Below are 24,761 nucleotides of genomic sequence, written 5' to 3'. Positions count from 1 at the left end.
CTTTGATCGTGAGTCGCATGTGTGCCAACTCAAGAGAGCTTTGTACAGGCTAAAGCAAGCACCTCGTGCTTGGTACACTAGGATCAACAACTACTTCACCGGGTTGGGCTTCACAAAGAGTGAAGCAGATGCGAACTCGTACCACATCATGGTGGAAGGTAAGAAGTTGATCATTGTTCTTTATGTTGATGATCTGATATTGACAAGTGATGATCAGTTGATCATGTCTTGCAAGGAGGACCTTGCAAGAGAGTTCGAGATGAAAGACATGGGTCTTATGCACAACTTTCTAGGCATGGAAGTGTCGCAGAAGGATGGGGAAGTGTTTGTGTCTCAAGGTAAGTATGCCAATGAGATACTCAGGAGATTCCACATGGAGAAGTGCAAGCCCATGCAGATTCCTCTAGCAGGAAACTAGAGGAAGGAGGATGCTACTTCAGAAGAAGTAGTAGAAGCTACTGTGTACAGGTAGCTTGTGGGTTCACTAATGTACTTAGTGAACACACGACCAGATTTGTGCTATTCGTGAACCAGTTGAGTCAAGCTATGGTTCAGCCTACCAAGTTGTTTTGGAAGGCGGCTAAGCATGTTTTGAGATGCCTCATAGCACATCTCAATATGGATTATGGTACAGACAGTCAGAGGGAGTGACGCTATAGGGCTTCACAGATGCAAATTGGGCAGGGAGTCCATCAGATCGGAAGAGCACATCAGGAGGAATTTTCAACCTTGGTTCAACTGTAGTTTCTTGGTACATCAGGAAACAGAGGTCAGTTGCACTAAGCTCGGCAGAGGATGAATACATGGCTGCAAGTTAGGCAGCATGTGAGGCCATTTGGATGCAGAATATTCTAGTTGGTTTGTTTGATCAGAGGATGGATCCAACTGTGATCTATTGTGACAAACAGAGTTGTATCAAACTCTCTGAGAATCCAGTATTTCATGACAGGTCCAAGCATATCAACATTCAATATCATCATCTCAGAGACTGTGTGGTGAGGAGGATCATGTTGTTGCAGTATATTTCGACCGAGGAGCAAGATGCTGACATTTTGAATAAGGCATTGTCAAAGTGTAAATTCGAGTTCCATAGAGACAAGATCGGGGTGGCAGATAATCCCTTTCTTGTTGAGAGGGAGTGTTGAAAATAACGACAAGAAATGCTAAAAATAGCATTGCTATAGATAGCATTTCAAGATATATTCCAATTTCAATTTGTCCTTGAATTAAAATTAAAATTTAGACTCACCAGCTGTTTGAAAATTAATTAATTAATTCATCTTGAATTAATTAGTTGGAGAAATTCAAACATGAAGTCTTTGTGAAGTCATGCAACAATTATCCCTTTGATTGAGGAAGTTATCCCTTAATTAAGGAGATAAGGATGAGTTGTATTTGAGTTGTAATCAGTTAGCTCAGTTAACTGAGTTAAGACCAGTTAAATTAGTTCCAAACAGGTTGTGGAACTAATTGTGAGTTCAGTCAGTTAATGCATGCATGCATGCAACTAGTGTACTCTAGATAACTGAATATTCTCTAATAAATAACTCATGCATGTCAGTTCAGACAAAGACCCAGTTGAGATTAAAGGCAGGGACAATGTACTATTAGTTGCAAGAAGTTTCCTATGAGAAAATCTCTTGCATGCAGAAGGAATTCATTCCTTGAGGATTGCGCAGTTTTTTAGTGTGTAAGAGTAGTGTTCCACTTGGTTGAAGGCAAATCATCCCAAAGGAATAACGCAAGGAAATAGGAGGCTTGGAGGATAGAGGAGAAGGCATATGTGTGTTGTCTATTATGTCTATGAGTAGCAGTGAGGGATTGTACTTAGAGCTGGATAGCTGTGAGAGCTAAAGCTTTGTGTAATCCTGAGATATTTCCACTTGTATGATAATACAGATAGCAGGGTTTTTAGCTAAGGCTTTCCCCAAAATATTCTTTTGTGTTTCATGTGTGATTGTTTCTTCTTCTCTGTTATATGTGTTCCGTTTGATCTTGCTCAAATCGATTAAGCTTCCGCAAGTTTGATAGTAGAAGTAAATTAAGTATTTTGCTTTAGTACATTGCATGATTAGATTAATCTAAAGTGAGAATTTCTACACGTCGACACCGTTCTTCATCTCGGCCTTTGTACACAATGGTAAAGAAAAATTATAATTAGTCGTCAAATTAATTAGCATGCATACATGTAACTTAAAAAAAGAAAATGTTGAAATCTTAGGAATAAAAAATTCACCTCAACTGTTAGTCCATGAGTGTTATGAGGTGGAGGATATTGAGTCATGGAAACATGCACTACAGGGGGTTTCTCTGGCTGGTCAGCTGCACCCTTACATGACCTCCTAAGCTCATTTGTTGAGTTGGCTTGTGCATGCATGTTATCATGAAATTATTAATATAAATGTAATCTGATACAAACTTATTAATGTAAATAATGTAAAATTTGACGATAAGAGTCAAAAGTTTCATATATATGTACTTGGTCCATGTCACGTGGGTCGTGCACCCTCCAAGTGTCATGGATGGTATCATGACACATACGTGCATATGACAAAAGTTGGTCATGCGCTAGACTCTCGAGATATGAATCATCATGTAATGCAACTAGTGGGCCACAAGGCAATGAAGGTGGTATGCTCATCTCTCCCATGCAATGCAACATGTGCAATGGCCAATGTCCTCTGCATGCTATTTGCAATGGTATGCCTAGTCTCAGTGCCAAGCTGTGATAACTGCTTTAGCTCCATAAAAAATACTGCACTTTGAGATGGCCATAGCAACAATATCGAAGATGGTGCTACATGCGTAGGGTCCCTACGAGGTCCAACACGTTCATAACTACGTCCTAAACCAGGTCCATAAAACTCAGATTCGGTGTTGGGGTAATTCAACCTCATATGTAGCAGAAAATCTGCATATATATGCTTTGCAAAGTAAATAGGGACCTGGTCATGGTGGGGGAACTAACCCCAAGCTCCAATGAATCGATCATAAACAAAATGGGTCACATCAACATTCTTAAAATATTTTAGAGGAATCAGATTAGCATATCTAGCACGACATTCCAAAGGGATGTCAAACAACTCCCCACAAATATCAATTTTCTTGGTGGTGTCTTTCACCACCTTCCAAGTATGTCGGCCTATAACCTTTAGCCTCCTAATCCTATGTATGGAATATAGGAGGTGGCTTTGTGGGCCCACCCTCTGGTATGTTTCGATCAACCTGTTGATGCTATCCAACATCAAAGACAAGTTATGACTAGTAGGTGAACTAGCAAAGAATTTATCCACCTCTCATGTGATACATGTTTGTTGGGACCTAACATTCACAATTGTGATATCGGCTATAACATTGTTCCACATAGGGATCAACACTGCACTTTAATCCTCATCTTCACAGTGTTAAGGGTCTGCAAATCATCTATATATATATATATATATATATATATATATATATATATATAGCAATCTAGAAGCATAATAACATATACATTAAATTCAAACACATCAATTGAAGACAATTTCAAGACACAAAGTTTAAAGAGGATTTAAAATGCAAGATGTATACCTGCAATAGGTGAAGAAGGTCCACTATCTGTAGCAAGATCATCAACAGAGACAAAAACACTGCCTCTGACACTCTGACTTGTGTTAGAGGGAGGATCTATGAGTGGAACAAACACTCTAGTATGGCTATGTGATCTAGCCCGACCATGTATAACAAATCCCCCAACACTCCGACGAGCTACAATTGGGGGGTGTATGGGAGATGGGTATGTAAATTACATATAATACATATAAACTAATCCAAAAAAAAAATGTTGACATAGAAAGAATGTTGACAAGAAAACCATTTATAAACTCAAGTAGAATAATCTAGGCTAAAGTCCTAAACTAAATAGAGTGTCTATTTTGATAAATTATCAACCAAAATATTGAGTTCCATGTAAACACAATCGAAAAATGTGATTGAAAATCTAACTTACACTTTTTCCCAATAATACATTTTATTCATAGAGCAGAAATATGTAAATATATATAAAAAATTGAAATAAACCTATTTGCAAAACTAATAAAACTTCATGCCAACCAAATACTCCATAAGACAAGTTCTTATAATGTTTGATTTTGACACATGACATGTACTAGGTGCAAGCACATGAAGACAATGTTTCTAGTATGACACACTACATAATGAAACAATATGGTACAAATTAGAAAACAGTCAAAATGCTTATATATCTACTTTACATGCACTTTTGATCAGGGATTTAATGTATGTATCAATGATGTAGTTGAACCTTAAACTTTTATATATATATATATATGAAAAATTATAGTTTATTGATGAGTCTTAAAAAAGTTGTTGAGCATCACCCATATTACGTGATTATGAAGAGCACAATATGTTAAATAGTTATAAAACTATGTTAAATGTTATATATCTAGTTATGTTGCATATATATAATAATTATAATTATGTTACACTTTACAACAATATATATATATATATATATATATATATATATATATATATATATGGATGGTTAATAAAATTCAGTTAAATTAAAAAAAAATAAAAAAAAAATAAATAAAATAAAAATTAAAAAAATTGTTTTGGACTTTTAATTTAGTTAATATTTTATTTAAGCAAAATTAATTTTATATACAAATTACTATATTTATTATTAAAAAAGTATTTAAAATAAAAATTTATTTAAATTTAAAATAAAAATGAAATATAATTTCTTATTTGGTTTAATAGAGGTTCACTATGAATAATTATATTCATTATGTCAATTTAAAGTTTCTAATTTATTTATTTACTAGAGTTCTATAGTTTAATTATTTTCTGTTTTGCATTTTTTTTTGGGCATATTTTTGATCAAATTTGTTTGAAATTTAAAATGCAATTTTAATAACAAAAAATCTTTTTTTTTTTTTTTGAAAATTTATTTCACTAAATTGATAAAAAAAAAAACTTTAAAACTTGAAATAATTAAAAAAAAATGCTATAGAAAATATTTATAATAAGCATGCTACCATTGCACATAATGTATACAATGAAATTAAAAATAATAATAATTAAAACCTAAATTATTGTTTTTTGGGTGCTTTTCAAGAGTTTCCTTGGTGGTTTTCTAAGTTCTTTTTGTTCTTGAAGGGTTTTCTTGGTTGTTTTCTAAGTTGTTTTTGGTCTTCAAGGGTTTTCTAGGTTGTTTTTGTGGTTTTCAAGGGTTTTCTTGGTGGTTTTTTTGTGATTTTCAGAATTGCTTTTTGTAGTTTTTGTATGCTAGTTTTCAAATTAATTTATTTTATTTTGCATAAAAAAATAAATAAAAGAGACAAAAATGACAGCAAACCTTATCTTGGTTTGAGCCTTTGGGTCGTTGGCGGTGTTGATGGGTAGTTAGATTGAGTTCCTCCATCTCGGTCGAGCTTAGAAATCTTCCGTTGAATTCCTTTTCCTCTCGCGGTCTGAGCAAAATGACTTCTGCAGATCGCGACTGGGGTATTTTAATTAGAAATAATACTCAATCGAGCTATAGTCGTTAACTCGGGTTAGAAAACGACTTGATCAAAGGTTTGTTTAAATGCTTAATCGAGCTAATTTTAAGTGCCTCAATAACTTGATCGAGCACTTAAAAAATGCTCGATCGAGTGCTTAAAATTGCTCGATCGAGCATCCATTTTTCAGCAAAACATGCCCTCATTTTGCCAAAAAGTGTAACCTAACTCCATGCTTTGATCTTGATATAAATGTCCAATTCGCCAAGCACTTTTAAATTTTGCTTCTGGCCTCTTGCAACAAACTCATCCTTAGGGGATTTGATAAAAGGGGGACTCCTAGGTATTTGGTCGGCAAAGAATTGATTGAAAAACCTAAATTTTGACCAAAGTTTCATTGGATTGGATTGGGTGTGTTCAAAAAATACATGTTGGATTTATCTTTATTAATCAACATACACGATGCATCCTAAAAGTCAGAGAGGATAGTGTCTAATGCTCTCATCTCTTGCAGTGTCGGTTCTCCAAAGAGCATAGTATGATCTACAAACTATTGATGTGTCATGGGAAAATCCTGTCCAAGGTTCCAAATACCTCTCAAATGAACCGAATGGACAACTGCTTTGATGTATCACCATAACCCCTCGACAACAATGATGAAAAGAAAAGGGGAAAGTAGATTGCCTTGCCGAATACCACAAGAAGACTTGAATGTAGTTGTGGGAAAGCCATTCAAAAATATGGATAAGAAAGGAGTGGACACAGGTGACCTTATCCAGCGGAACCATGCAACCAAGAATCAAAAGGCCTCCAACATTCTCATGAGAAAGCTTGAGTTCAACTCGTCGTATTCCTTGGAAAGATCCAATTTGACCAGCATCCCCGACTTCTTGCTCTACTTTAACATGTGGACAGTCTCATGAGCAGCCACAATGCCATCCAAAATATGTTTACCTTCCACAATTTCAGTTTTCTCTGGGATGATTATGTCTTTTAGAATGGGTTTCAGTGACCTTACAATAACTGACAAGATGAACTTGTACACCATGTGAAAAATCCTAGATCTAACAATCTCAGGAATCCTACTGCAACCAACTGAATCTAATTCACCTAAGTTGTAAATTACATTACAAACTTATTTCATATTTCTTCTTGAAACATTAAAGTAAATTACTGAAGCAACTTACACCAATTAAATATGAATCCGAAACATAGAAACTGAGCAAGGAAAATAGGAACACATAGGAAACAATTATTTTTTGACAAAAGTGTCCAAAAAAATACAATGTGGGAAAACCGGTGCAACAACTCTGAGAGTTTATTATTATTAAGTAGTAGCAAATTATGAATACATCACTGAATACCTCATAGGGTTATTCAGTTACAGAGAGAAATATTGGCAGAATCTTTGTGAGTTTACCTCACACAATCACTGAGAAAAAATCCTGGTTTTTTTTACAGCTGGATGAAGTGCCCCTGCCAGACTCTGCGCTATCACTGCATTGCCTCTACACTATCCTAGATTCAACCCTTTCAGGCATTGTGTCACCCAACTGGGGAATCGATTAGTAGCCCAGAGTCACTACTCTCAGCCTCCTGGTCTCACACCCCAGCTTCTTACTACTGAAACTGACTCTCTGCTTTGACTTTTGACTTTCTCTCTCTCCCTCTGTGCTACTTCTGCATGGCCCTTCTAGCCTTGCGTCAAGGCTTCTGGATCACTCTCTGTCTCTCTGCTGATGTATTTCCGACTGAGAATCTCTCTCTCTAGAAGCTGATATCCCTACCCCTCAACTGCAAGAGATCTCCTCAATCAATTTTTCCTCCTGAGAACTTCTCACTTCAGAAAATCAATTTCCTCAACCTCTCTGTGTGTTTTCCAAATGACCCTCAAGCCCCTTCTTATATCTTCTTGTTGAAGAACCAACGACCTAGATTAAATCATAATCAAAGGCTCAGATCATTTTGTCTTGATCCGTGTCTTTTTCTAGAAGTTGTACTCCTAATTAGATTAATACCCATTAATATTTTAATTTTCCTAAGTTTAGACTCAGGAACCCATTAAAAATATTAATTATTTTAATAAAATCACTTAAGGGTGGAATTTCCAAAAACACTTTCTGGGTTCTTTAGAATACATGTTCCCAAGCCTCCCTGCAAAATTTGAGGCTTAGAGCACATCCAATACTACCCCAAATCAACACACCACATTGCATAATGCAATGGGTCTGAATCGACTTGGATTGCTAGAATTATTTGTTTTTGGAATCAACCTAAGAAAAGTTACATTTAAACTAAACCACACCTATTGTAGATGTCTGGACTCCTTAATTAAGGCATGGATTTCCTTACCAAAAAAATTCCAGCAAGCTTTGAATAAATTCGTTGTGAAACCATTGCTTTATTACCAGGTATACCCTTCGCCACGTCCTCCATCTCCTCATAAGAAATTTCTCTCATAAGAGCCTCGTTTTGTTCTGGGGTGATTAAATGAGGAATGAAATTGGTCACCCGATTGACAACTTCATATCTATCCTAATACCCTTCAGATGGTAGATCCTGATAAAAGGACACCAGCTATGCTTCCATATTGCTATGATTAACTAGGCGATTCCCATCCTTATAAGTTAGGGAGAAAAATTAGTTGTTGTGTCGATGCTTGATCATGGAACGATGAAAGAAATTTGTATGCTCCCCCTTCCTTAACCATTGTATCTGGGACTTCTGCTTCCATAGCACTTCCTCTTGTTTGCAACATGACTCTAGATCATGAGTAATCTTCCCTTCTGCTTCCAGAGCACTTCCTCTTGTTTGCATCATGACTCTCGATCATGAGTAATCTTCCCTTTTGCTTCCAGAGCCCTTCCTCTTGTTTGCATCATGACTCTAGATCACGAGTAATCTTCCCTTCCTCCTCGGCTAGAGTCATGGATCTAGCCTTGTTATAGACATTTTTGTGCCTTACAGCTTTAAGCATGAAATGTCCATAATCCAAGGGATCCAAAGTCCCTAAAAGTGTTGTTCCTGCCCCTAAAGGAACAAGGTCAACCAATGACAACTTCTCCCAGAAGTTCTCCGCCAGAAACTGCTCAAAACTAGTCAAATCAGGATCAATTCAGATGCTCCACTAGCTGCCTGCGTTGCAAAGCACCCAAATACACTGGCTAGGTGCGTTGCAACGCAGGTGAATGCACTACCAGGGTGCGTTGAGCGGGAAATGCCAAATGGCAGTGTCATTCTGCGAGGTGGACAGACAATGGAAGCTTCCAGAATCTTCCTCAATGACACTTGCCTCACTGAGTTCGACCAAGGATGAGTAAGAGGCTCTCAGCCTCCAAGTGGAAGCAAGAACTGACAGAGAGAAGCCACAAGTCAAAACATAAGCTGACTCATCCTCTCTGCTTACATCTATATATGGATCCCTCATCCCAGAGATCCGGAGGCGGGAATTTTGTACTTTGCAGAGAATTGCTGTTGGTTTGATATTGAGATTAGTGCATTGGGTGATTTATGCTTTGTTGGAGGTGAGGAAGGGATTCCTTTGCTGGGAGGTAGATGCTGGATCGGGACTCACTTGGTTGTATCTCCTCTTGGACTTTATTATCATATCAATAAAACTATTTGAGTTTCTCCTATATGCTTGTATATCAATGATGCTTTGTTATATTTGCATGTTTAGCTTAAATCTGATCCTAAGCTATTTATGAATGTAAATCTATGTTTTTGTGGAGTTTTCCTCTTCTGTGATCTTGCAGGAACTTGGTGAAGCTGAGCAAGAAAGGGAGGAGGTAGCGGGAAGCGAACAAAGAGGAGAGCGATTGGATCAACAAACTAGCGAAAGACACAGGTTAGTTACATCCTTCCTCTCCATTTACATTTCATAAAGAAGAATACGAAAGTAGTTTTCCTTGTTTGTTGCTAAGGCACTGTCACACCTTAGAGTGGGATAGGGGCGTTCTGAATAGATACTTTTCCCAACAACAAAATGGCGACTCCGCTGGGGATCGTGTCTAGTTAGTTTATTTGTGTTTCTATTGTTGTTCATCTCATAAACTCAGGAGTGGCGAATCGAACTGCATTTTCCATTTACAAATGCAAAGTAGAGATCTGCTACTCTAGTCCATTTACTGGGCCTGTTTATGATCTGAACACTTAACTCACAAATGATCTGACAACCCTTTGTGATAGCTCTTAGTCCTCCTTTAAATCATCCCTCTGATTGTACCTTACTGATTGCTTTTATCCGGCCAAAAACCATAGATTAAACTGCAAACCGTGACCCAGAACCCAGAGAAAATTCTCGTTTCTGCTTCAGCGCAGGCTCTGTGAAGAGGTTCTGCATTTCAACGCAGGTCCCGAGAGGGCTACCTGCGCTGCAATTCAGTTTCTCTGTGCAACAGGTGCGTTGATCAGTCTTTGCCCTGTGCAGCTGAGGTTCTTTGCTTCATTTTGTTCAGTTTTATCTCTGTTTTTTGCAGCCTGTTATCAGTGTGTGTACCTATCTGAAAACCCCTTTTCTTTGCCTTAATTCCGCCTCAGTTGTATAAAAGAAACTGTATTTTTTTTTGTGTATTTGTTACGTCATTTACAGTTTCCCATTGCAAAAGTAAACTGATCATACTGTCGCCCTTAGATCTAGACCTGTCGTAAGTGTCGTTTTGATCTTAGGAGAAAGTTTATTTGCTGTTGACAGTTGATTGTGCTTTTGCTTTTGCCTATTGGTTTGAATTTGTGAATTTCTAGTGTCGAAACAAGTGTTTACTTCAAAATCATAAAGTGTCGTAATCGTCTCTACTTTGTTGATTTCGAAAAGAAGCTTGTTTGTGTTTTTCACTTGAAATCGAATTCAAATTTGTACAACAACTTTCTTTTTAGGCATCAATATTAAGAAAGCGAAAAACAAATACATGCACAAGTGCATTTTCATTTTGACAGTTTGTATGGTTTGATTTAGGAAAAGTGCATTTACAGTGTGCTCTTTGCTCTTTGAGAAAAGATTGTGTCTTTCTTTTCCCCTTGTATCTAGGATTTTCATTGTTGAAAAGAGATAAAAGCTTGCTTATCATCTTTAGACTGCATTTAGGAATTACATCTACATCTCGTGGTGATCCAAAAAGGAAAACTTCTAAGAAAGATCAACCTAAAATAAATTGAATGAACTTAACAACGCTTTGTAACTTAACGCACAACATAGAGGTCTAGGCTAGAGACGTGTTCTGGCGTCGTAAAGCCTGGTAACTGTTGTCCTCACTGTTGGTTGGGTGATTCCTCCACTGTGAGACGATAAGTGCCAGTACGGATTGTGCTCCCACGTACCGTCGAGTATATATTGGGAGACCCCTATAGGCATAAAACCTTTATCCATAGGAAGTCGTGTCGGCCGCCCTACTGATCGCAATGCACTGAACACAACATTCGGGAAGATTGACCGCCCGTACCCTAAAAAGTATTCTGCGGTTTTGCGATTGGTTTGGCACACCCTCTACCTAGATCTCCAGAGCAGTCCCTTTCGTTCCTTTTCAGACTCCTTAACAGAAAAGGTCCATCTGAGCACTTGTCACTTCAGGCTCATTAAAAATCGAAGGAGACTAGAGTCATCTTTTGTTTTTTCTCGACTCTTTAAAACTGAAAAAACAAAGTTGTGTCAAAGCGTGTTAAAATTTATTTTAAACGGAATATTCATACCCTTTTTCCTGCGTTGATCTTTAGGTTGAGAAAATGGAGCCTACCAACCAAGGAATTCCCCTTGGTGGAAATCCTAGTCCCTTCTCCTCTTGGGGAGATGTTGGTGCGCCGCATATGGCCACATTGTCGCTTCCAGGACTGACAATTGGCTTGCCAGTTTGGCTCTTCTCAACCATTGTCGTTCAGAACACCACTATTCCTGAACAGTCGAATCGGCAATTAGACGAATCCAGAGTTTCCCACCCACCTTCTACTTCCTCTAATTATTCCTCTCTTCCTTCCTCTTCGTCTGACGGGACTGGTAAAGCTAAAAACCAAGTTCCTAAGGAGAAGAAGGAAAAGAAGAAGAAAGAGAAAAAGAAGAACGAGCCAAAGGCAAATAAGGGAAAACAAGTGTCGTCTAATGAAAATCCACACACAGCACTAACCAGGCCTAAATCGCCATGTGTCATTTGTAGAGGAGACCACTTTCACAGAGATTGTCCTTGCATCCCCCGGATACTAAGGGACTGGTCTCCTCGTTTGCACAATCCGGTGTCGTCAACCTCTGGAGATCATGTTGAAAGCACACCGTCAACTAGTGGAAGTGAAGCCCCAGGACAAAACAGGAAAGCTAGATTTCCCTGTAGACTGTGCGAGGGCGACCATGCCCTCCACCGTTGTCCCTTCTTAGACGAGGCTAAAAGAGTTTTGGATGATCGTCCGGTTTCACCGTTACGACTTCCTCCTGGATACAAAAAACTCCTGCCAAGTCCGTCGCTAGTTGAGAATCCAGCTGGCCCGCTCAAGTGGTCGGCTGAAGCGTCTATCATTGAGGATAAACCAACTGAATCCATACCAGACGAAAGTCAAAAGGTCGAGGCGGTAGTTGACCCGGTCTTGCCTTCAGAGGTTTTATCTTCGAATGATACAGTCACTGAAGAGGATAAGAATGACACCGTCCAAATTCTCTTCATCAACACAGACTCCGACGAACACGGGGGCAATCCACCCATTCCTTTATCGCAGGAAGGAAGTTCGTCAGAGCCATACCCGGCCGTCTACTCGGTCCCACCTCCAAGCAACCTAGTTGTATCCTTCGACTGGAACCAACTAGGCAGACCCCGTTTGCCAGCAAACATACCATTCCGAATTGTCGTTCAAATATACAGAATGGTCATGGCCGGCACTATCATAGATGAGGGGGCGTCTGTGAGTATCCTTTCCTCTATTGCTTGGAAAGCGCTTGGTTCGCCATCGCTTTTGCCTGAAATGAGAAATCTGACAGGCTTTGATAAAGGAACCAGTCGACCTTTAGGGATCCTCCCCAATGTGCCCATAACATTGAAAGGGAAGACCGTTCAAATGAACGTGATGGTTGTTCAAGGACCCTTGGATTATAACCTACTCCTTGGACGAGACTATATTTATTGCATGGGAGCCATCGTCTCCTCACTCTTTAGAGTAATGTGTTTTTCGCACGAAGGAAGAGTGGTCAAGCTCGTGGACCAGCTTTCATTTCCCGGATCACGCATCGCAAATAGTCATATACCATCGCTAAATGGTCTCTTCACGCAAGAAATGTCTCAAGTCCCAGCCCGTCTTCCCGATGAGCGCGAGTAATCCGGGAGGATATGACTGAAACCCAGGGGGCATGCATCCTGGTCTGCTTCGGCAGGAAAACTTCGAGTATAGGGTAGGTTTCCGCGGGAGAATATGACTAGTCTGTACCCCGTCCGTCGGTGGAAGAGAGGTTATTCTAGAATAAGATTCTCTTGTCAAAGTTATGTGTGTGCCGCTTGTTGTCACTCACCTTTGTCTATTTCGGTAGACATCGCCTAAGAAGTGTTTTGTTTGCTGCGCGAATACAACAATCTTTGGTAACTTGTAAGAGGTAGGCCTCTCTCGGTTAAACAAATGTTTTACTTGCAAATTGAGGGGTAACCTTGAAACTCTATTTTATACCTGGGGGCATGCAAACCTTTTGGAGTGCAAGCAAAGGGCGACTATTTATTTTTTAAATTTTTAGGTCCTCCCTTTAAACCCGTAGGCTAACCCTTTAAACTCGTAGGATTAGTCGTCACCTAACTTGCATAAAGAAAGGATGTGGGGCAAAAATCTAAAAGTTGCTGTTTTATATGAGACATTCTTATCATATGACTGGATTAATCAAGCAGTTTTAGCGCATAGTTCAAGCTCGTTAAAAAATAAACATAAGATTGAGCAGTTTTAGCACATAGTTCATGCTCGTTAAAAAATAAAAATAAGATCGAGCAGTTTTAGCGCATAGTTCATGCTCGTTAAAAAATAAACATAAGATCGAGCAGTTTTAGCACATAGTTCAAGCTCGTTAAAAAATAAACATAAGATCGAGCAAATGTTTCAACCCGTGTTTAAGCTCGTTCAAAAATGAAATATCCTCTGGTAAATAACCACCGTGAATGTAACATTATCAGCCATTAAAGCCTTGGTCGTGTTTGCACCGTCACCTCCACTTTTCCATTGGCCAATCATTCACCTCCATTTGATTGTTTACCCATTTTGAGGAACAGCTGCGAAGAGTGATTTCACTAGCCATCCTTGTGACATTGCCGTGCTTGGAAAATTCCAACCCTTACCTGGAATCAGCTGCTACCCATTTTATCACTCGTTCCTCAAAAGACGAGTCTTCTTTAAGCTCTTTTCATCTGACTCGTAAAATATGAAAAGATTGCTGAGTTTTGGCCTTCCAGCTCGTTAAAGCGACCGGAAGTGCTATCCCTCCTCTAGATTTTAATCTTTTTGGACCTGAGGGATTATTGCACAAAAAGATCGAGCGCTTGTTTTGTTCGGCTCGTTAAAACTATCGAAAATTCATCCCTTTTGTATTGTTTTATACTTTTTCGGACTTAAGGGATTAGATGACGAAAAAGGACTTCCGGAGTTATCTTTACGTACCTTTTCAAACTCTCTAAAAATGAAAAGGACTGAGTTATCTCTGTCATTAAACTCGTTAAAAACATTAATAGCGACAAACTTGTCTTTAGGCGAGGACGAGTTTCACTATCGCTAGGCTCGTTAAAACATAACGATGGGTTTGCCCGAAGGGAAAATTATAGAACAAGCATATGTTATCCTCCTCAAGCTTGACAAAAATAAAGAGGTACTGGTCAGCAATGACTGGGGAAAAATTGGGAAGAAACTCAAAGAACCTTTATTGGTAGCAAGTCGCTCTTGAACATGACACTTCCACTCCGTGCCTGAGTCGGGTTGGGTTGTTTCATTCACCGGTCACATCACCATGGTCTCGCCATACCATCCACTTTTGGGGTAAATGCTACCAATCCATCATATAAGTGTCGCTGACATGTTCAAGAGAAGTCATCCAGAGAAGTCACCCGTGTCCCATCCACTACCATACATTATACTTCATTCTTTCATGACCGCCACCCTGAACCATATATCATCAGATCGTTTTCACCTCCATCAAAATCATTTGCTCCGTTCCATGTCATTGATGTGGGATACATCAAGTCCCTCCTTTGATGGATCGCTTCTTGTCGACGTCAGCTCATTATCCAAGAAGTCGATCTAGGAACACCCCTTCAGTACTTTGAAGCTTGCATGCCTCAATGGCAAGTTTCTCACTTCCGGCGACAGGTATACATCAATGACCTTTGACCGAAAGATTTTGCGTGGTGTTCGACGCCAAGTCCTTTATTCACACCACGTGAATTGTACTGCAGTACCTTGAGGGTCATTATCATTATCGGTGATTCCTCTCGCGCTTGTTAACAGTTTGCATCATTGACTGGTAATCAAGCGATGTCTTTCCATGTTCGACTTCAAAACATTTCTCACATGGATCGACTTGTACTTAGAGTGAAGATCGTACGAGATTGAAGACCCTGGATCTAGTTTCATCCATCCGGGCTGCGATATATATTCAGGAAAAATAAAGACATTGAAATGTACAGCATTGCAGCACAGATAATCATCCTACCAAAAGGATGATGACTTCACCAGAATCATCAGTCTACCATCAGACGATTGTCTGTCCTATGTACATGAAAATGAATTTATAAAGCTGAGCATGGGAATGCCCGCCTCAGCTAGATCATGAAAACAGTATGAAAATAATGTATTGTATTGTATCTTATTACAGGTCTCCTCCCAGCATTGAAAGAACTTTGGATCCTCCTAATAAAGCATTTCACCCGATAAACGGCCTCATACTTTAGGGGGCAACTGTTATAGACATTTTTGTGCCTTACAGCTTTAAGCATGAAATGTCCATAATCCAAGGGATCCAAAGTCCCTAAAAGTGTTGTTCCTGCCCCTAAAGGAACAAGGTCAACCAATGACAGCTTCTCCCAGAAGTTCTCCACCAGAAACTGCTCAAAACTAGTCAAATCAGGATCAATTCAGATGCTCCACTAGCTGCCTGCGTTGCAAAGCACCCAAATACACTGGCTAGGTGCGTTGCAACACAGGTGAATGCACTACCAGGGTGCGTTGAGCGGGAAATGCCAAATGGCAGTGTCATTCTGCGAGGTGGACAGACAATGGAAGCTTCCAGAATCTTCCTCAATGACACTTGCCTCACTGAGTTCGACCAAGGATGAGTAAGAGGCTCTCAGCCTCCAAGTGGAAGGAAGAACTGACAGAGAGAAGCCACAAGTCAAAACATAAGCTGACTCATCCTCTATGCTTACATCTATATATGGATCCCTCATCCCAGAGATCCGGAGGCGGGAATTTTGTACTTTGCAGAGAATTGCTGTTGGTTTGAGATTGAGATTAGTGCATTGGGTGATTTATGCTTTGTTGGAGGTGAGGAAGGGATTCCTTTGCTGGGAGGTAGATGCTGGATCGGGACTCACTTGGTTGTATCTCCTCTTGGACTTTCTTATCATATCAATAAAACTATTTGAGTTTCTCCTATATGCTTGTATATCAATGATGCTTTGTTATATTTGCATGTTTAGCTTAAATCTGATCCTAAGCTATTTATGAATGTAAATCTATGTTTTTGTGGAGTTTTCCTCTTCTGTGATCTTGCAGGAACTTGGTGAAGCTGAGCAAGAAAGGGAGCAGGTAGCGGGAAGCGAACAAAGAGGAGAGCGATTGGATCAACAAACTAGCGAAAGACACAGGTTAGTTACATCCTTCTTCTCCATTTACATTTCATAAAGAAGAATACGAAAGTAGTTTTCCTTGTTTGTTGCTAAGGCACTGTCACACCTTAGAGTGGGATAGGGGCGTTCTGAATAGATACTTTTCCCAACAACAAGCCTCCACAATGATTCTACTCTAAATTTGCTCCATCTGTGCCTCCAACTTCTTTTTCTTGTCCACGATATTCCCAAATTCATCCTTGTTTTAGGATTTTATTTTGAGCTGTAACTCCTTTAATTTTTGTTGGAATACCTGTATTAAATTACCACCTTGCACCACAATGTCTTGCTACCACTTTTCCAACTTCTCCACAAAGTCCTGATTTTGGAGTTAGAAGCTCTCAAAACAGAATGGTTTGTTCCTAGGTGCCATTTTCAAATCGATCTCCAGCCTGATTTTCCAATGATTGGATCCTAAATTAAGAAGGATCAATGCTTCGATGAACATGTCGCGGACTAGGGTTTCTTCAGAGAGAAGGAACCGATCTAGGCGACAAGCCACCTAGTGTCAGCATCCCCTCTTATTATTCTAGGTGTGAATATTGTTTCGTGTTTCCACTTCTACTAGCCGAAGGCCCTGGATGACCTCTCGAAATGAAGATGCCACTGGTTATAGCCTCCTATTTCCACCCCTTTTTTCCTCCAAACTTTGAATCATATCGAAATCGTTATCGATTATCCAACATTCATCCTGAAGTGATTGTCCAACTCGTCTCAGATCTGTTAAGAACTTCTCCTTTTGACTGGGAACAGTTGGGCCATAAACCATCGACAAACTCACCCTTTCCTCGACTCCTAACCAATGGAAGCGACCAGAAAGAATATTAGGAGTTGCTACCCAGTCTTGGAAATCTATTATCCTAGGATCCTATACCACTGTTACTTCTCTTGTAGTACCTCTTGCATCTATTGCCATTACCTCGCTTCTGCACCAACATTTACCCACAATATCCACAAGCTTCTCTCCAGAGACTTTTGTTTCTTGAAGCATCACTATGTTTGGCTTCTCCTATTTTATCTTTGACCTCAGATACCTTTTCTTTCCCTTGCTATTTAAGCCTTGAATATTCCATGAGACCACTCTCATTGGGGAATTAAGGAACTGTGGTGGTAATATTTTGTGATCTGGTTCATTTGACCGGAGTTCAACAAGTATTCGCCAGCTTCTTTGAGTGCATCCTTAGAGGATTTACGCCCTTTTTTTCCCTTTTCGATTACAAGGAGTTCGTTTTGGTGTGTGCTTTGTGAATCGTTGTCTTTCTCTGAAATGGAGGCTGCAAGTATCCTTTTGGATTAACATAGCTTTGGCGCCATTGTCCATACAAATGGAGAAAGTGTTGGAGCTGCTTTAGGGGGATTTTTGTGCATCTGCTCTTTCCCATGTGCAGAAGAATTCCAACATGGTCCTCTCATTTGCTCCCAGTTTGTTATGCTTGTCTTCAGCTTCCAAGATCTTACTAATACAGGCTAAGACTTCCTTTAGCTCACGATCCTCCTTTGGATCTTCCAGGGGTTTTCGTTTAGGATTTACTTTCTCTTCCACGTTGATGCTCATATCCTCTGTTTCCATTAACTTAATAGCTTGCTACTCATTCTGACTCTCTCTTTTAAACTTATGGTTTGCTTTACATTGATTTAGCCATTTGATTGCCAATGACTTTATTCTTTTTTCATCCCACAAGTTGGAACCCTTCTACATCTCCCAAGTCGTTATTCCTCCAAGCCTAAAATTATCAAATATTAAAGAAATAGTTAAATGATTAAAGTTCAATAATTTAATTAACTTTCATGTTAAATATTTAAATTAAATTTAAAATATATATTAATTTCGTGAATCAAATGAGATAATATTAAAAAAAATATATCATAAATGTGTATTAAATTTAAAATGATCAAATATTAAAAGAAATAAATTAAATAAATTAAATAATTAGACTTCAAAATTTTGATTAACCTTTATATTAAATATTTAAATTAAATTTAAAATATATATTAATTAATTTGTTATATTATTTTGGTGATCCATCGTTAATTACTATCCCACGTATCAATGCCCCCATACTTAACAATGCTTTTTTATTTTATACCATGATTCATAAACTAGCATTTGCACCAAATGTTGCAAAAGAAACACCGTAAGGCATAAATTGAGGAACAATCACTACATGGGAATGGGCAAATCTAAATGAGATGCAAATATGTAGCAGAAATGAATTTCCAACGTTGTATAAACAGAAGTTGATTTAGGGTGCCTCACACTATTTTTTATTAATTATTGAATTAATATTGCATATAAATCTCATAAAATTCAACCAACTTATAATTTAAGGCTCTGATCTAAATTTGACTTTGGGTCATTAACATGGTGATGCCGTGTCTCAACTACTTAACCACTAAACCACAGGCCAACAAAGAAAAGACTGCAAAATGTTACAGACATTACCATAGTAAACCCAATGACTCTACACACAAGAATTTTTGGGAGAGGGTGTTATTGGAATTAATAAATGGCATAACAGGAGCAGAACCCTTGTCTTGCTTCTAATCCTCGTTTACAAAAGAAAGCTCATTCTGAATGATATATCTTAGGTTTGGATCGGAAGGCAGAGCTGAAGCCTTTGATAAAAAAGAGTGACATTTTTCCTTCACTTCATTAAAGCGACTGTAAGTGGGAGTGGGAATATAATTTTTGTTAGTTTTGAAGGTAGATGGAGCATCGAATTCCAGTAATTTGTAAGGGGATGAACTGGCCTCATTGCAGTTGTTGTGGTCTAAAGTGGTTGTTAGCTATTTTTGTGGTTGATGTGAGTAGTTTTGTGAGCGTGGCCTCAATGCAGAGTGTTCTTTGTCTTTTGTGCTTCTATTGCATTGTCTACAAACTCATTCTGGTGAAAATTGGGCTTGCTAGGAATTTAATGCAGGACCTGCTCTACCAATGAGCTACCTGCCCTTTTGATGATGGGCATATTTACCGGTTTGATATCAAGGTGTGAATTGGTACCTCCAACATTCCATTGGGTTAATTCCAAATGGTGTAGTAGCACATAGGTAACTTTTGCAGTGACGTTTCGGGGGAGTAGTTCAAGTTTTACTGATATTCACCTTCTTCTGCTGGCTAAAAACGTGTTTTAGGTATGGTTACTCAAGGTTGAAGTTATGATAACGAGAAAGATCAAGGCCTAGGTTTTGGTCTGAGTCCTTTGTATGTTTAATCTGCTACATGTGCCTTTGGTTAGATTTCCTTCTTGAATACTTACTTGAGTTGGTGGAACTTAGAGTTGATAACACTTTCCAACTTATTTCAAAATTCATTCCATATTTTCATGCAACATTGCCTCAAAGTTTCCATGGCGGAATGGATGTCGGTATTGGTTGCCTTTTCTCCAGACCAATCCTAGTTCAATTATGCAAGTACTCTTCTTAATAGCATACGCTGTGTTGGGTGCCAAATTATACATTTCTGTTATTGAAATTCAACTCGAGAATATGGTAATATGGTTATATGTTAGGACTTTGGACGCCACATATCTCCACAATGGTATGATATTGTCCACTTTGGGCCTAAGCCCTCATGGATTTGTTTTTGGGCTTTACCCCAAAAGGCCTCATACCAATGGAGATATTTGTCCATCCTTATATACCCATGATCCTCCCCACTTCTAGTCAATGTGGGACTTTGGTCGTATACCCAACAATCCTCCCCTCGAACAAAGGACCATCGAGCCTCCCCTCAAACGATTATCCATCCGTCCACTCTATACCAACCAGGATTCTCCGCTCCAATGCGTTGGAAGCACACGCCTTACATGGAAGAACCACCTGCCTCGAGAGCTTGCTCTATCCCAGGTCAACTCCTCTTCACCCACCACCTTCGTTCAACATTCCGAGGATTCATCCACTTGGCTAACTTCGGGGCATGGCTCTGATACCACTTGTTAGGACTTTGGACGCCACATATCTCCACAATGGTATGATATTGTCCACTTTGGGCCTAAGCCCTCATGGATTTGTTTTTGGGCTTTACCCCAAAAGGCCTCATACCAATGGAGATATTTGTCCATCCTTATATACCCATGATCCTCCCCACTTCTAGTCAATGTGGGACTTTGGTCGTATACCCAACATCATATGTTTATTATGTTTTCTATTTTCCAGTTTTGGTCTGCCAATCATGTACACGAGCTTTTTTTTTCTTATCTTCGCAAGATAAGATAATGCATGCTATGTACGTTTGGGAACATTTGAAATCTTGTCAAAATTGATGGAAACAATAGATGTTACTATGGAAAAATCAGATGAGTCCAAATTAATCTCACATGGATCTTTTGATGAACTAGTAGTTGTACCTAAGCTAATCTTAATTGACAACACCTACAAGTCATTACCAACTCCCGTGTTTTATGATGCTAAAAAATAACTTATAGCCTTATCTGTTACAAAAACAGTTCTCCATCAACAAAAGGAGCATTCCACATTTGCAAGTGAATGGATTTATTTGGATTTCCATCACCCACAGGGAGGGGACTGCAACAATCATAGTTGTTTTTCTCTTCAGAAAAATATACAAGATGAAGACAACTGCAAATTGATTAATTTTACAAATCCTTCTTTGAAAGTGACTTCAAATTTTTTGAATATAATGGAGTATTTTGATAAGCACCAAGATAATCAACCTGAAAATAATGGTCCAGAGCTCTCTGAAAGTGTTGGTATATCAGATATTCCAAGGTTCAAGTCTGAGACTGTTCTTGGTGGGGTACCTGACAACATTGACATGAAAACACAGGATAATCTGCAAAATGCACTTCAGTCAAGAACTAAGAAGGTCTCTTCCTTGTTCAACTCTATGTTTGTATCAAGTGATCTATCATTTTACTTGAATGTGAAAAGAAGTTTTGTAAGATGTGGAGATCCTTCAGCAAAAGAAACAAGTAGCATGCAAAATTCTTTGCATACTGATCTCAATGAATTCCCAATTACTATTTCATCATATTTTTATTGTCAAAAGAACATGATACAAATTCATCATATTGAGATGTCCAAATCTGTCAGAGACATTATTGATTGCATTCGAATAGATTCTGAAATGGTTTATGAGTTAGATAATGAGCTAAAAAGAATAGTAGATACATTTCCAGACCTGAAAAAGCTTTGTATTCTACATGTTAATTAGGTAGATCTAATGAGTTTGATCAAGGACAGGGTTTCCCAAATAGGTTCCTTGAAATATGATACAACTTTGAGAGGACTAGGCACTATGCATATATTATAGAAGACAACTTTTGATGTTTGTTTCTAAGTGTTCAGGTAGCATATCTGTATTTGATAGAGTTGGTTCAAAGCATAGAGTTTTTGGAAGATTCTATAAAACTGCCCTATTCTTTGCTTAAATATGCCTTTCTTGACCACTTTGGATGTAACAACACCAAAACAGAGAACTTTTGGAGGAGAGTCTACCATGGACTTCATTTCCATTTTCTTATACATTTGGTTAGATGTACCTAATTTGTTTAACGCATATATAATTTTTTATGAGTTCCAATATGATGCTCACTAAAAAAAAACAGGTAAATCTGATGCAACCTTACACCAATAAGTAAACGGTGTAACGTTTCAATTTAAAAATAGCAGCATTGGTCCACAGTAAAAAAGCATTCAAGAGCCATCCATTTCCTCCAACTGGCTACCTCGAACATCTTATCAAGTGATATGATACAACCTTGGCTTTTACACCAACAGGTATAACGATGTAATCATTCAGTTAAAACAACAGAACTTGTCCACAGTAAGACATTAATGAAGGGTTATCTACTTTCTTGGATTGGCTACACCAATTTTTTAGCTATTGAAAATGCATCGTATACCACATTAAAAATCAAAGAGATCTGGTGATTGACAAATATTTTGTAAAAAAAATACTTGTTTAGATTATAACAAGCAGATCATTGTTTACACAATGGATCACAAAAAGTCCATTTGTAAGGGAATAATAATCTGTTAACTTGATCAAACAAGGGAAAGGGTACAGGGTCGTAGAAAATGTGGATTCAAGCTGCTGTTGTAACGTTTTTGAGTAACCCACTTATTTTGATGATGTTTTTTGGTTTTGTCCAGATATTTTTCCATGAACAGGATAAAAAGTTGCTATAGTATTTTTTTAAAAAATTTGTTAAATAAAATGTTATAGTACTCCATGCACCTGCCATGCACCTGCCATGCACCTCAGTTTTTTAAAACTAACTTGTACTTGGATGTAACAGGCTGTAAATCAGAATTGGAAGACAAAAGGATAGTGTGTGAAAAAGTTGAAATACAGAAAACAAAAATAGAAGTAAATCAATTTTTCACATCATATGTAAAAGAACTTATATTCAGATCTAAATGAAACATCCAGCTCCCCCATAAACTTTATGTAATGGATGAGCTCGTATACTCCCTATCATTAAAGGACAAGTAATGATTTCTGTCATGGATGCCCCCCCTATATAATTTAAAGGTTCTCCCATTGAGATTTCCGCAAATGGATGGGCTCTCAAACACTCTGCCATTAAAAGACAAGCAAACCATTTATATTAAAAATAATGTCATATTGAAGAGACTATATCGAAGCGAGCTCTGCTATGGCTCTTGCTTGTTATTCCAGATGAAGCAACCTTCAACAGGATGAATCATCTGCTTTAGCATCCAACATGAATTGTTTATAGGTATTGACTGGACAAGTTTCCTTCCTTCACAATATAATTATGTGAAGGGAAATATCTGTGAGCCAACTTCACGCATCAATAGCCACAAAGGACTAAAGTGCTGACTTCACTCTATTTTATATTTTGTTTATTTCAAAACTACTAAACTATAAAATCAATAAGATGGAATGAGCTTCATGCTAATCTTTTATCATTCATTCCTACATAATGCTTTGAACCATCATTAGTCTCAGGAATTTTTTTGAGAGTCCAATATTTGATGCATTGTTTTATTTGAGAGAAGCAAGCTCTTCTCTGGCTCTTGCTTGTTATTCCAGATAAAGCAACCTTCAACAAGATGAATCATTTGCTTTAGCATCCAACATGAATTGTTTATAGGTATTGACTGGCCAGCTTTCTTTCCTTCACAAAATAATTCTGCGAAGGAAAATCTTCTCCCTTGAAGTATCTGTCTAGAATATCCTGAATATCCTGCGTTCCAGCTACATACATTATCTGAAGTAGAGATTTTATGAACAATTAGTCAGAAAATTCTCAAGAATATCTCTGTACTTTTTATGATTCCTATTTTCTGCGTCCAAAGATGACAAAAATGATGAATTAATGACAGCATTAAAGCTTTGTGCAATGGACCATGATGTAATATAATTGACTTTTTGAATTATTTATGAGGTACGCTTGTCAATCAAAGAAATGGCTAGAAACAAAGGGGTGAAATTGGATGAAATCAGACACTTGGCCATCTATTGTAGTCCCAGAGATATGGGGAGTTAGAGCATGGTTTGACATGAGCACCATGGATGATCTTTTGGAGCAGGTTGAGCAAACCAAGAGTTATCAATGTACCTGTTTCCATTACTGTATTGGCAGTTAGCAATGTGGTTGTTTCCATCACTGCAATTGGCAAGCTAACTTGTTATAAAAAACAGGAACACAGGTTTTTGAGTGCTTCTTCAAACAACTAACCCCTAGACCTGGTGCAGAGACCGAGCGACATGGCTTCTCGAGGTTTTTTCACAGTCTTCGTCGGGCAGGCCCATACCAGATTCGTGATAAAGACGGAACCGTTTAACTACCCTCTGTTTCGTTTTTTGCTAGAGGACGCGGAGAAGGAATATGGTTTCGAATTCATGGGCCCTCTCAGTCTGCCCTGCGAGGTCTTTGTCTTGCGCAGTATTCTGGAGACCTTGAATACAGATTGTGGCGGTGAGGATTCTCTTAATGGCATCGATGTCTGCTTCCGTGTGGCAAGGCTATGTACATTCTGCAGGCATGCGTTTACTCATTTCAGCGCCAGGACGCTCAGAATCCTACTCGGGGGAGGAGAAACGTTAGGGCTTGGGCAGATCTATGCAGATCTAGCCAGTAGGCCGTTCTTCAGGCCATTCGCTTCATGGCCATTCCTTGCATGTAATGATGGGGGACTGCATGCAGTAGATCCAACCCTCCTCTAAAATGCTTGGCCCAAACTTCACAGATCCAGGTCGGATCTAACAGATCGGAGCAAGTTAAAAGTCTACTCAGAACCAAGGAACCAGATCGGGTGGATCAGGCATCAAATGAGTGGAGGGCTCATTTCCCTGAAGGCAGATCGACCCAATAAGAGGCACGGCCTGGAAGAACACACACAGCTGGACCATCTGGCAACCAGCACAGACACCGGTTCAGGCAGAGCTCAGATAAACAGCAGACATCAGGTAACCAATAATCGTTTCCAGATTTTCATT

At 38.7% G+C, this 24,761-nt stretch overlaps 1 protein-coding gene across 1 annotated transcript; it reads left to right on the top strand.

Annotated features, from left to right (window-relative positions):
* The first annotated feature begins 24,029 nt into the window (after positions 1–24,029).
* On the top strand, positions 24,030–24,488 carry LOC149187612 (auxin-responsive protein SAUR40-like). The gene has a single exon (XM_089409708.1). The coding sequence runs from the start codon at positions 24,030–24,032 to the stop codon at positions 24,486–24,488; it is 459 nt and encodes a 152-aa protein (XP_089265834.1).
* Positions 24,489–24,761: the final 273 nt, after the last annotated feature.

This window comes from Pinus tabuliformis, chromosome 3_1 (assembly GCF_031772625.1).
Source record: "Pinus tabuliformis cultivar Carrire ecotype Pingquan chromosome 3_1, CPIR1, whole genome shotgun sequence".
NCBI classification, from domain to species: Eukaryota; Viridiplantae; Streptophyta; class Pinopsida; order Pinales; family Pinaceae; genus Pinus; species Pinus tabuliformis.
The sequence above is the reverse complement of the archived record's forward strand: the minus strand, read 5'-3'. Positions and strand labels throughout refer to the sequence as shown.

What these genes read in the sequence shown, in the direction of transcription:
- LOC149187612 (XM_089409708.1), top strand. Translation starts at nt 24,030, where the DNA reads ATGGCTTCTCGAGGTTTTTTCACAGTCTTCGTCGGGCAGGCCCATACC.